This window comes from Pantherophis guttatus, chromosome 5, assembly GCF_059756535.1.
Source record: "Pantherophis guttatus breed Tessera chromosome 5, ASM5975653v1, whole genome shotgun sequence".
Taxonomy (NCBI): Eukaryota; Metazoa; Chordata; class Lepidosauria; order Squamata; family Colubridae; genus Pantherophis; species Pantherophis guttatus.
Genome location: NC_142067.1, coordinates 125,887,666 through 125,900,992, shown reverse-complemented (window position 1 = coordinate 125,900,992; position 13,327 = coordinate 125,887,666). Strand labels below are relative to the sequence as shown.

The 13,327-nt window shown below is 43.4% G+C and overlaps 1 protein-coding gene across 7 annotated transcripts in view; it reads left to right on the top strand.

The window, feature by feature from the left end:
- PCDH17 (protocadherin 17) overlaps positions 1–13,327 on the top strand; it is a 224,136-nt gene that overhangs the window by 79,957 nt on the left and 130,852 nt on the right. For 5 of the 7 annotated variants that reach the window (XR_009621132.2, XM_034416657.3, XM_034416630.3 and 2 more), the window contains exons 2-3: positions 5,561–5,619; positions 6,286–6,458. Coding sequence is in view for 6 of the 7 variants with exons in the window: in XM_034416657.3 (XP_034272548.1) it covers positions 5,561–5,619; positions 6,286–6,458 (232 nt within the window). In the remaining variant the exon portion in view is untranslated. The remainder of the gene's footprint in view (positions 1–5,560; positions 5,620–6,285; positions 6,459–13,327) is intronic. The other 2 variants (XM_087895562.1, XM_034416622.3) reach the window with 1 other exon arrangement.

The following is a 13,327-nucleotide window of genomic DNA, read 5'->3' as shown; positions in this document are numbered from 1 at the left end:
CTAGGAGAGAAACATATGCTGCTAGCTAGGAGTGAACTCTCAATCTTCTGAGTAGGAGGCAAGTGTCTTCACCACTAGGCCACCATGGAACTCTTAAAAACAACAACGACTGTAGCTATGGATCAATTCATTATCGTTGTCTTGCTTTTATTCCCCTAGTTTTTTTTCCCCTCCTCTTTCCATCTTGCAGATTCTTTCTCTTTTTTGCATAAATGAAGCAAGGTTATGGAAGTCTCAGCGCTTGGATAACTCATTCTGAGTTAGGAGCAGAATGTACAAATAATACTATTTTGCTTTGATCCTTACATGGTGACCCTTTTATTATGCCCTAAGACATGCTCAAAAGGGGACGCGGTGGCTCAGTGGCTAAGACGTTGAGCTTGTCGATCAAAAGGTCGGCAGTTCAGTGGTTCGAATCCCTAGTGCCGCGTAACGGGGTGAGCTCCCATTACTTGTCCCAGCTTCTGCCAACCTAGCAGTTCGAAAGCACGTAAAAAATGCAAGTAGGAAAATAGGGACCATCTTTGGTGGGAAGGAAACAGTGTCCCGTGTGCCTTTGGCATTGAGTCCTGCTGGCCACATGACCACGGTGATGCCTTCAGACAGCACTGGCTCTTCGGCTTTGAAACAAAGATGAGCACTGCCCCCTAGAGTCAGGAACGAATAGCATTTATGTGTGAGGGGAACCTTTACCTTTACCTAAATCATGCCATCCCCATCATTTCTAAAAAGAAGACCACACAAATAAATTCACAAATGCTAATTCCACACTTACTTATCAGCTGCTCAAATATCTCCCCCAAATTAATATAACTGCAAAACTTAATTTCACATCTTTAAAAGTTTATTAGAATAGAATAGAATAGAATAATTTTATTTCTATACCGCCCTTCTCCCAAAGGACTCAGGGCGGTGTACAGCCTATTAAAAACACAAGACAACATCAGTTAAAATAGTTTAAAATTATTAAATGAATGAATTCGGCTCAATTTAAAACCCCAGGAATTTAAAACCCCAATTTAAAATTGTTATGTTGATAGCCCAGCCTGGCGGAACAACAGGGTCTTGAGTGCACAACGAAATACCCGGAGGTCGGAGATCTTACGCATTTCCAGGGGCAGTTCATTCCACAGGGCTGGGGCTCCCACAGAGAAGGCCCTCCCCCTGGGTGTCGCCAGCCGACATAACTTGGCCGATGGAACCCTGAGGAGACCCTCTCTGTGGGAGCGAACTTGCCGGTGGGAGGCTATTGGTGGCAGAAGTCGGTCTCGAAGGTACCCGGGTCCCATGCCATGGAGCGCTTTAAAGGTGGTGACCAACATCTTAAATCGCACCCGGAAGACCACTGGGAGCCAGTGCAGCTCGCGCAGGAGGGGTGTCACATAGGCACAATGAGTTGCACCCATAATCACCCGCAGGGCCGCATTCTGGACCAGCTGGAGACTCCGAGTGCTCTTCAAGGGGAGCCCCATGTAGAGAGCATTACAATAGTCCAGCCGGGAGGTGACAAGGGCATGAGTGACTGTGCGCAAGGCGTCCTGGTCCAGAAAGGGCTGCAACTGGCGAATCAGGCGAACCTGATAAAAAACCCCCCCTGGCCACGGCCCAGGGGGGGCTTTTTATTTTCCTATTTTTAGGAAAATAGGAAAATAAATTTTCCTATTTTCTTGTCCTATTATTATTTTCCCTTCTCCCATAACACATTGCTGTGTTGAACTATTTGTCTTTTTTTACTGTGCTCTTTATTGTGGAGGCCAGTCAAAGATCCACATAAAGATATTTGATTTGATTTGCCATTTGTAATCATTTATAAGTGAGGACGATGTCCTTTAGCTGACCAGGGAGACATCACAATGCCTTTGGGCAACGAAGAGTTCAAAGGAGTTTTCCCAGCTCCTGTTTGTTTGTTTGTTTTTCCCCTGGCAAACTATTTTGCATTCAGCCAGATTAAATATTCAACACATATTCAAAAATGTCCTGGATGCCAGCAATGGAGGGACAATTCCCATTCAATCTTGGTCAGCTCTGCACATCTTAGAGAGTTTTGCATCTGGCACAATAATGCCGATTGTTAGCTAGATAAACAAGCCCTCGATAAACGTAAGTTGCTGCTGGGAAAAGAGCTACAGCATGATCTGATGGAAAACACAGTAGGAGTTTTGTCATTCGTCCAGCTGCACTACGTAGACATACAGTGCTGGGATTCTCTCCGATAGCCTCCTCTGTCACCCAAGGAAAACTAGAAGTGAAACAACAAGAAGGGTTCAGTTTACGGGTTTTGGCTATTTTCTATTCACACCGCGAATAACCTCCTACTCCGCAGTTAATTACTGAGAAATATAAAAGAAGTGCCACCAAACTTAAAATATGAGAATTCTGTGAGGAAAACATCAACTGCATGCTTGATCTGGAAATTCTGTACACCTTTCACCATGAAGACAAATGAGTGCTGATTATAAAATACTGTTGCATTGGCCCTCCTAATACAGTTTTCTCTGTTTATGGAAGTACTTTAGTCATCTGCTCATATCCGTGGGATTCTGAAGCTTACTTACGCTTAAGCAATGTTTGAAGATGAAGTTTAAAGCACTGCCTATGAAACAGACCACCGGAGGAGAGAAATTGAAAGAGTTGAGCCATATTTCATATTTAAGGGAGCCAGTTTGGTGTCAGGCTAGAAAAAATGGCATTGGATATCAGGCTAGAAATAGGGAGACTGGGCGCTAGTTCTATCTGGGGCATGAAGTCAGCTGAGTGGATTTGGGCCAATTGCCCCAAACATGTGGTATTCAGCTGGTTTGGACCAGTTCACTCGAACCGGTAGCGGAAATCATGGGTGGGCTCACCCCAAAATCTGGCTCGAAAGCTCAATTAACAGCTCATATTTAGGTAACAATGGCTCAGTGGTTAAAAGACACTGAGCTTGTCAATGGAAAGCTTACAACCCATGTTTGAGACCCAAGCACCGTGTGACGGAGTGAGTTCCCATTATTTTCCTCACCTCCTGCCAACCTAGCAGTTCGAAAGCATGCAAATGCGAGTAGATAAATAGGTACCACTTCGGTGGAAAGTAACAGCGTTCCATGCACCTTTGGCATATAGCCATGCTGGCCGCATTATCACAAATACATCTTCAGACAATGCTGGAAATGGAGATTAGCATCGCCCCCTAGAGTTGAACAAGGGAAAACCTTTACTTTTTCTTAGGTCACGAAATTAGCAATCCTCATTTCTTTTCATGGGTCTTTACCAGTGGTGAAATCCAATTTTTTTTATTACCGGTTCTGTGGGCATGGCTTGGTGTGACTTGGTGGGCGTGGTCTTGTGGGCGTGGCAGAGGAAGGATACTGCAAAATCTCCATTCCCTCCCCACACTAGGGGAAGGATACTGCAAAATCCCCATTCCCTCCCCACTCTGGGGCCAGCCAGAGGTGGTATTTGCCGGTTTTCTGAACTACTCAAAATTTCCGCTACCCGTTCTCCAGAACCTATCAGAACCTGCTGGATTTCACCCCTGGTCTTTACGGAGTGAATAGACAACAGGAAAAGATACTTCAGAGAGGAGATGCTATATGTAGTTATGTGTATGAGAGACAAAATAGATCTTATTCTCCTCTATTAAATGAAGAGGAAGAAACATGGACATGGTGGGAAAGAAAATACCAACCTCTGAAAACAGAAGTCCCCAATTTGGGTTTAATGCTTTAAAACATTAGGCCTATTTGTGCCATAGTTTATCTTAATCCAGATTTCATCACTGATCATTCCTCACAGAAAATATAGTAGCAAGTGGTGGTTAAGTCACATCATATCTGTGTCTGTAACTATACATGGTATCTGAGTGATCTAGTTTCTCTCGGTCCTGGAAAAATAATCTTTTCCGATGAGAAGTATCTGATTCCCTCCATATTATCGCTAATCAATGGAGCTGATCCTTCCAGTCAACAACAGAGAGCCAATATGCTGCTGCGTGCATGAACAGCTGTCAAGTGAGACCATTGTGTGTGTGTGTGTTTACGGACCGCTACCCAACAAGGTCCTCAGATATGAACAGTTCCCAGAGTGATAAAACTGTTATTGGATTGTGCAGTTTCAGGGTATGATGGAGTGAGGTCGAGGACTGCACGATTAAAAAAAGAAAAAGAAAGAAATCTGTGCATAGATTGCTAATTAAACTAATTAGTTTAGAACTCTTCTCCCTAACTTTAGTTTTTTCTTGACTGCAAAATTGATTAATCTACTGGTGAGTTGATAAATATAACATGTAATTATTGCAGGATGAACTGGACTTTCTGGAACAGGCCTTTCCTTCCTTCCTTCCTTCCTTCCTTCCTTCCTTCCTTCCTTCCTTCCTTCCTTCCTTCCTTCCTCCTCCTCTTCCTCCTCCTTCCAAAGCATCAGAGGGCAGGCAAGAAACAGTGGTTGGAAACTAATCAAAGAGAGAAGCAACCTGGAATTCAGGAGAAACTTCCTATCAGTGAGGACAATTAACCAGTGGAACAGAAGTTGCCTTCAGAAATCATGGCACTTCATCACTGGAGGCTTTTAAGAAGAGACTGGACAGCCACTTGTCTGAAATGGTACACAGTCTCCTGCCAGAGAAGCAGGCTGGATTAGAAGACCCGCAAAGTCCCTTCTATTCTATTCTATTCTATTCTATTCTATTCTATTCTATTCTATTCTATTCTATTCTATTCTATTCTATTCTATTCTATTCTATTCTATTCTATTTCTATTCTATTCTATTCTATTCTATTCTATTCTATTCTACTCTACTCTACTCTACTCTACTCTACTCTACTCTACTCTACTCTACTCTTCCATCCATCCATCCATCCATTCTCTCTCTCCTCATCCATCCATCCATCCATCCATCCATCCATCCATCCATCCATCCATCCATCATCTCTCTCTCTCTCTCATTATCCATCTTTCATCTGTCTATCTATCTATCTATCTATCTACCTACCTACCTATCTAATATTTGGGAAAAAAATAATCTGCAGGAGGAAACGGTGATGTTCTGTGAGAGACTGAAGGGGAAAGAGTTTACCGGAACATAGCTTTTCTATCACAAGAGATTTGTTTATTAATTATCTTTGCTTCTGGAATTTTTTTTAAAAAATGTTTTTTTTAAAAAAATTAAGTGGTTCCATGACCTGGAAAATTTGGAAGCTCTCTGGTTTAGAGAACATGTGAGAATGTATCCATTGTTAAGATGCAAAGAGATGGAACCTACAACAGTCATTCAATCTTGCCTTATTAGAGCATTGAAGAGGAAGTGCCTTGTGCCCAATTGCAAAGCACTTCTTTGTGTAAATCTTCCTTGTTTGTTTTAGCAGGTAATTTGTGGACCAGGATGGCTTTAATGGTATATAATAATATGCTGACATTTTCCAGGGAAATTTAAAAAGTAGGAATCTGAAGATTAAGCGGGAATTGTTTTTCTTTGTTTCCTTATTGGAATTATTAATCATGCCACCTCTAGGAAGTCTTGTTGCTCTGCAGGAGATTTGTCCAGTGTGCAACTAGATGTATTTTTTTTCCTTCTCTTTCACAGACAGACAATTTTCCTGCAGAGTCCAATTACATGGGTAGCAGGCAACAGTTTGTTCAAAGGTAAGGCCCTATTAAATAACTTTCTTGGCTTCCCCATTTGCATTCCTGTCAAAATTGTTTGCCAGAGACTACAATTCAAATCAGGGGCCAAGTAAATACAAGTTTGACATGTTTTTCTCTCTCTCTCTCTCTCTTTCTCTCTCTCTCTCCCTCCCTCCCTCCTCTTCTCTCTCTCCCTCTCTCCCCCTCTCATTCTCTCTCTCTCTCCTTGCTCCCTCTCCTTCTCTCCCTCTCCCTCTCTCCCTCTCCCTCTCTCTCCCTCTCCCCCTCTCTCCATCCCTTCCTCCCCTTCTCTCCCCTCCCCCTCTCTCCCTTTTCCCCTCTCCCTCTCTTCTCTCTCTCCCCTACACTCTCTCCCCTCTCTCCCTCCCACTCTCTTTCTCTCTCCTTTTCTCCCCCTCTCTCCCTACCTCTCTCTCTCCGCCCCCTCTCTGCCCCCCACTCTCCTTTCTCTCTCTCCTCCCTCTCTCTCCCCTCTCTCCCTCCCCCTCTCCCTCCCACTCCCCCTCTCTTTCTCTCTCCCTTTCTCCCCCTCTCTCCCTCTCCTCTTTCTCTCCTCCACTCTCTCTCCGTCCCCCTCTCCCTCTCTTTCTCTCTGCCTTTCTCTCCCCTCTCTCTCCTCCCTCTCCATCTCTCTCTCTCTTCCTCTTCATGTCCAAATGTCAGTAGCTCCACGTTCAAGGATCCCGAACGAGCCAGTTTGAGAGACAGTGGGCACGGGGATAGTGACCAAGCAGACAGTGACCAAGATACCAACAAAGGCTCATGTTGTGACATGTCGGTGAGGGAGGCACTCAAGATGAAAACAACTTCAACCAAAAGCCAGCCGCTTGAACAAGGTGAGTGAAGAAACCACTGCTTGCCATGTCTTTCAGATGATCACCTTAGATGAGCTCAGGACTCCTTCAGCCTTCCAGAAAATATATCCAAGTTATTGGTGTGGTATGTGTGACTGTGCGTTGAGGTCTACACACAGAGATACCCATGGAAATCTGTGCCTTCGTTAGTGTATAATTATCACAAACATGCAATGGAACGAAGGGTGAATAGCCTATAACTGGAATGGCCTACCAGTGAGTGGCTTCTGTTGTGTATTTAGGAGGACATGTTTTTAATATGGCATAAGGACCTGTTATTCAAAAATTGCGAAGAGGAAAAACATGAACAGGACATGCATGCAAAACTCAGGTTTTTTTGGATCCTGGTATTTGTGTCTTTTGATGTTCTCTTATTTTGCAGAGTTTGTTCCAATTTTGCTTAGTATCTCGGGAAGAGTCAGGCTAACTTCACATGGCTAAGATGATGGTTTGATTTGTCTTGGGCTGTCCTTCCCAATGATAATCCACACACCTCAAGGTTCCTTTGAGTCAAAGATGAATGATTCTTAGTACTGGCTAGTTTAAGGGACGTGGTGGCTCAGTGGCTAAGATGCTGAGCTTCTCAATCAAAAGATTGGCAGTTCAGCGGTTCGAATCCCTAGTGCCGCATAATGGGGTGAGCTCCCATTACTTGTCCCAGCTTCTGCCAACCTAGCAGTTCGAAAGCAGGTAAAAAATGCAAGTAGAAAAATAGGCACCACCTTTGGTGGGAAGGTAACAGCGTTCCGTGCGCCTTTCGCGTTGAGTCATGCCGGCCACATGACCGCAGAGACATCTTCAGACAGCGCTGACTCTTCGGCTTTGAAACGGAGATGAGCACCACCCCCTAGAGTCAGGAACGACTAGCACATATGTGCAAGGGGAACCTTTACCTTTACCTTACTGGCTAGTTTACTTATCTTGGAATAAGTAAAGTGAATCCGTTTTGCTCTTTTTACTTGTTATACTATCAAGAGGAGTGGCAGAGTCGAGATAAATATAATAAGAAAAAAACTTTCCTGGATATAATTGATGTTCCCATAAATTGTAAAATAGTTCATTCTAAAATCAAAGTTGTGGACTTCTGCAACTTGTGTAAATTGTAAAAGTGCATCCTTGAGTCAGGAACAGAGGTTAAGATCCAGGAGATTTAGACCTGACAAGTAATGGAAGAATCAGTCTTGCTTCTATGAAGTTTCTTGTATTTTTATGGCTTATTTAACTGGCACTCTTTCTATGTTCCATTGTGATATTTTTATATATATTCTATTCTCACTGTTAGGTGTATGTGTTTTGGACAGGATTCTGGGCAATTTTCTAGAGACAGACACAGATCAGGCAGGACATTTATTTATTTATTTATTTATTTATTTATTTATTTATTTACTACTTACTTACTTACTTACTTACTTACTTACTTACTTACTTACTTACTTATTTATTTGATAATATTTATATGCCGCCCTTCTCCCGAAGGACTCGGGGCGGCTCACAGCAATAAAACAAGACAATAAATAATGCTAAAAATCCAATTTTAAATCCCCAAATTAAAACTATAGCTCCCAAACAGATTAGAAGATTTGCTGAAAAAGCCATGTTTTCAAGTCACTGCGGAAAGAGGGGAGGTCAGGGGCCGTCCGGAGCCCAGTGGGTAACTCGTTCCAGAGGGTCGGTGCGGCCAGAGAGAACGCCTTCATCCTGGGCGCCACCAGCCGACATTGTCTGGCTGATGGCACCCGGAGGAGGGCATTCCTATGTGAGCACACTGGGCGGTGGGAGGCCGGTAGAAGGTGGTCCTGCAAGTACCCTGGACATTATCCAGGTCCTCTGAGCTTTACTGTTATCTGTGTCAATTCAGTCTACATGCATCAAGGTTGCCAACTGTAGCATAGTGTAGCGTAGCGTAGCGTAGCATAGCAAACTTTCCTCTCATCCAGCAAATTTTGCTCCTGGACATAGAAATGTAATTGACCTCCTAGAAATGTAATTGACCTCCAAGAAATGTAATTGACCTTCTAGACACCTTCCCTTCCAAGTCATCTTCCAAGCTATGCCAAGATTTCTGCAAAACTTTGGTTGTAAACCAACATGGTTCTGGTTTTCATAGTGGTCAGAATGAAGCATTGCAGGCCTACAGTCTGGAGTTCGATCCTGGACTGGCTCAAGGTGGATTCATCCTTCCATCCTTCCGAAGTTGGCAAAATGAGGACTCAGATTGTTAGGGAAAATATGCTGACTCTGTAAAACCACTTAAGAGAGGGCTGTAAGCAGGGGTGGGTTCTAAATTTTTTTACTACTGGTTCTGTGGGTGTGGCTTATTTTGTGGGTGTGGCTTGGAGGTCATGTGACTAGGTGGGCGTGGCTAGCTGGTCAGAGTCATTTCTGGAAGGTCCTCGCACTTACGACCAGTCCTCGCACTTACGACCCGACTCATTTGTTTGCTTTTAACACTGATCAGCTGTAGGACGGCCCTTTGAAGCCCCGCGGCAAGAGTTTAAACAGTTTTTTTCCCTCTAGTCATCAGCTGGGACTCAGGAGGCAGCAATAGATGGGGGGTGGGACCAAATAAAAGGTAAGAATAATGTGGGTGGGGGGGGTGGGAGGGCGGGGGGGAGAACCAGTTCGGTGACGTCATATCGTCACCGCTACCGGCTCGGCCGAACCGGACCAAACCGGGAGGAACCCACCACTGGCTGTAAGCCACTATGAAGCGGTATATACGTCAAAGTGCTACTGCTATTGTTTTTGCCCGGAACAATCTAAAACAGGGGTGTCAAACTTGATTTCATTGAGGGCTGCATCAGGGTTGTGTTTGACTTCGGGCCCCCCCCCTGGGGAGAGTGGCCAGCTCGACGTCACTTATGTTGGGGGGCACCTGTAAGGGCCTCAGCCCTCTGTCAGCTCCCGAGCTCCATTTTCGGCTGCGACGGCCACCTGCAACCCTCTGCCAGAGAAAATGGAGCTCAGGAGGGTGGCCCAAGCTCCATTTTCACTCGCAGAGGCACTGTGGGCCAATCCTTCACTGTTTCCAAGGTGGCCCCTTGGTCCAGATCTAAGCACCCTGTGAGCCAGATTCGGCATGCAGGCTTTTGAGTTTGACACCCCTGGTCTAAAAGCATTGATGAAGCCATCTTAGATAAAGGATACATATACTCGGACGTCTTTTTAGTTCCTCAATCTATATCCAATGGAAAAATAATAATAATAATAATCGGTTCTGGAGATAAATCTGAAGTAGCTTGCAGAGGAACATGGGCTGTTCCAGCAGGCCTTCATTCAACCTTTCTTCAAAACCCATCTCTGATATTGATTGACGCTGCCTTTTACGAGCTTCAGTGCTGATTAATTTCCGAAGATACCGACCACTTCCTTTCCAATGCCAGCTAAATTAAGCGTACCAGCTGTGTCTGCCTATATCGCTGGGCGTGGGGTTGTGTGGGGTTGTGTGTTTCGCCTGTTATCTTCTGAGCAAAGATGGGGAAAAACAGCTGAATGGGGGGTGGGTGGGGAGATTTGAGTTCACTTTTGCATCCCTGTTAGTCATTTCGGCTTGTTGTGTGCAGAATGAGTCACTGTCCTTAGAATGCTTTTTTTTAAAAAAAAAATTGAATAATTAAGCCTTGCTTAATGAGAAGCTATATGTATAATTAAAGTAGAAATATATTTTAAGCTTTCTATTAATTGGTGATTAATTAGAACTAGAGGTTGGGGGTTTGTTTGGCCTTCAGCACAGCGAGAACTGTAGCACATTCATCAGCAAATGCACGTCTGGCTTCCTTTCCGTGATCATGTCAGGAATGCAATATGTAGAGTATTTAAGATGTTCCTTTGGCATTTGTTTTAGAGAGGTTGCAGAGACAATCACATTCTTTATTTCGTTTCCAAGTGATACATGCCAGAAAAGACATTTCCCCCCCCCACTCCCGCCATCCCATCCCTGGCCCCTTTCACACAATGAATCTCTGTTTACAACTGGACAGAGATCTAGAAACATGCAAGATTATTTTTGGGTTTCCCTTTGAAAGATCTCTTCTAAAATACTGTAAAATGCAGGTAGTCCTCGACTTACAACGACGGTTCATTTAGCGACCATTCAAAGTTACAGAAGTGACTTAGGACCTTTTTTGCACACTTACAACCTTTGTAGCAGCCCCCATGATCAGAGGCTGCTGGAGCTGTTTGTGTGAGCGTTTCTGTTCTGACCTAGTCAGTAAAACACGTGAGTAGTCCCAAAAACCTCTTTTATTGAAACAGCTGTGAATTCTGCTCATTCACAGATGAGTCCCAAATGGTTGTAAAGAGTCCTTCGGGATAGTCACCCACCTTTATCTCCCTTGACACCCTGCCAAAGACCTAATTGGCAAAACCACATGGAATCCAGAATCAAACAGAGCTTCAGGCTTTAAACTGAACAGAATTAACAACGTTGCTTCCTGCAAAGGCCCACGTGCCTTTGCTCCTCTTTTAAGTCTTATGAGAGGGGCCAATCATCTCCAAGCCTTACTCCTGAGTCGTCCCTTTTGTTTTAACTGTTCTTGCCTTCTGGCAGCTCTGCGCATGCACGCGCTGGGAACAGGCTTCCCCTGTTCCTCTGCCTCCCTAAGGTCAGGCTCCGTAGGCAGCACGTACCTCCCAAATGGCCCTTTCTCTGCCTCCGACACAGAGCCCTCATCCGAGCCTTCCCCAGACTCCAGGACTGGCCCATGTTCCTCCCCAGCCTCCTCATTGTCCGACTCTGCTGCCAGGTCCTCAGGCCGCCAGTGGGCCACAACAGTTTTGCTCTGGGACTTTACATAAATGTCGGAGTGTTTGGAGAAAAAGTTGGAGCAATACAGAGGAGTTTGAACTATCAGCTGGCTGTGTTGCTTCCTTGCCTTGTTCCGGATCATCATAATAGCTACCACTTTGATGGAAACTTAACAGAGCTCTGTGACATCATGCTGGCCACTGACCATGGAAATGGTCTTGAAACAGAGATGAGCCTAGCCCCCTACAATCGGCGACAACTAGGGTGTAAGACCCACAGGAAGTCCTCCTTAATTTAGCTCAGAATCCTTGGGAAGAACTGTTTATATATTACAATTCAATCCAAACCTATTTTCATTTCACTTGACAAGGTTGGCTTAAAAAAGGAAGCACTGATGAAGAGAAAAGCTGAAGAATATCTCCTCTCCAGGAAACACTGGGTTTTTTCTTTTCTTTTCAAAAAAATAAAATAAAATAAAGGTGCTTTTGATAAATCTTGGCAGACAGCCCAATGCAGGGAAAGAGAACGGCTGGAAAAGAAAAACATAATTACAGTGACAAAAGTCTTGTGTAATAAGCAAGCATGCTCACTTTAAGTTAGCTTCATTTTCTGTAGGAAGCTTCTGCCTACTCATTTATGAAATTTTTAAAAAACACAAACCAAAAACCTTATTGTCTCAATTCTCTCTGATATACTGGCTTTGCTAAGCAGCTTCCTTACATTTATTAATCTTTAAGGGAAATTGTTCAGCTTGACATTTTCTTGTGGCCTTATTTGTAAATATTGCCGAAGAGAGACAGTGTGACTTCCCTAGAAGAGGTAGTGTTTATTTCCTTTCCCTTTTTTTCTTATTCTTCTTATTTATTTATTTATTTATTTATGATTTTTACCTGTAAACCATCCAGAATCACTTAGATAGTGAAATGGGTGATGCCTAAATTTGATCAATCAATCAATCAATCTATATATATAAATGGCTGTGTGTGTGTGTATGTTCCAGCATAACTCTGGAACGCCTCGAGCAATTTCAACCAAATCTGGTACACAGATGACTTACTCTCTGGAAACAAATACTGTGGGGGTAAGACACCCCTATCAGGGGGAGAGGTGTTCTGTTAAAATACAGCCTGTTGTGCCTTAACATGGCTTCTACTGTACTGCCTTAAAGTGGCTTCTATTGTGCAGCACAGTGAAGTTGCCATGGTAATGGCTTCACAGTACTCCACAAGGGGCTCCCTCTGGTAATGGGGAAAATCCAACTTTAGAAATTAGAAATTTGGTCTGGACATTTTCAACAAGGCTTTGTTGAAACAAGGCCCAAAATGGGGCACAGTGGGGGGGGGGCACCCCCAACAACACATGGAAAACATTTTTAACTAATTTCATTCTCACCGAAATCAGGGCTCAGGGTAAAGTTGCTCTTCCTGTCTAATACAGGATTGGGATAAATAAATACCCGGGCAACAGCAGGTTATCAGCTAGTAAATTAAATAAATACATGCATTTGATTTATGTGGATATTCATTTCACCGAGATCCTTCTTCAAGTTCTTTCAGAGATTAAGATACCTGCTTGACGTCTTTAGCCTTCAAAAATATGAATAGATACATTAAACTCTTATTATCCAGTGTAGTTCTAGGCAACTAATGAAAATAGCTTTCCTTTAATATTTATAATAAAAGTTCTGTTTTCCTCTGTAAATGTATTATTCTTATAGTTGGTCACACAGTCAGACAGATGTTTAAAATAGTTACACATTTTTATCTATCTATCTAAGGACTCAGGCTAGGCAGATGCTGTTGTTTAATGCTAATGTTCAAGGCATCCTCTCAAGAATGTAAGCTGTTCCAAGTAAAGCTGCCTTTTGCAATTGACTGATGGTGATTTTGTCAATGTCAATGGTATTCAAGAGGTGCTCCAGATGTTTTGGGATTGCAACCCAGGTGCATATTGCTATTAGTACTATTTTTGCTTCCTATTGCCATGGTCATTCTATTTCTGTCGGGCAGATTTTTGCATTTTGTGATTTTTTGTTTTGGTATTTTTTATTAATTAAACTTTTACAAAACATAACAACTAATAAAGTGCAAAAGGAAGGAAGGAA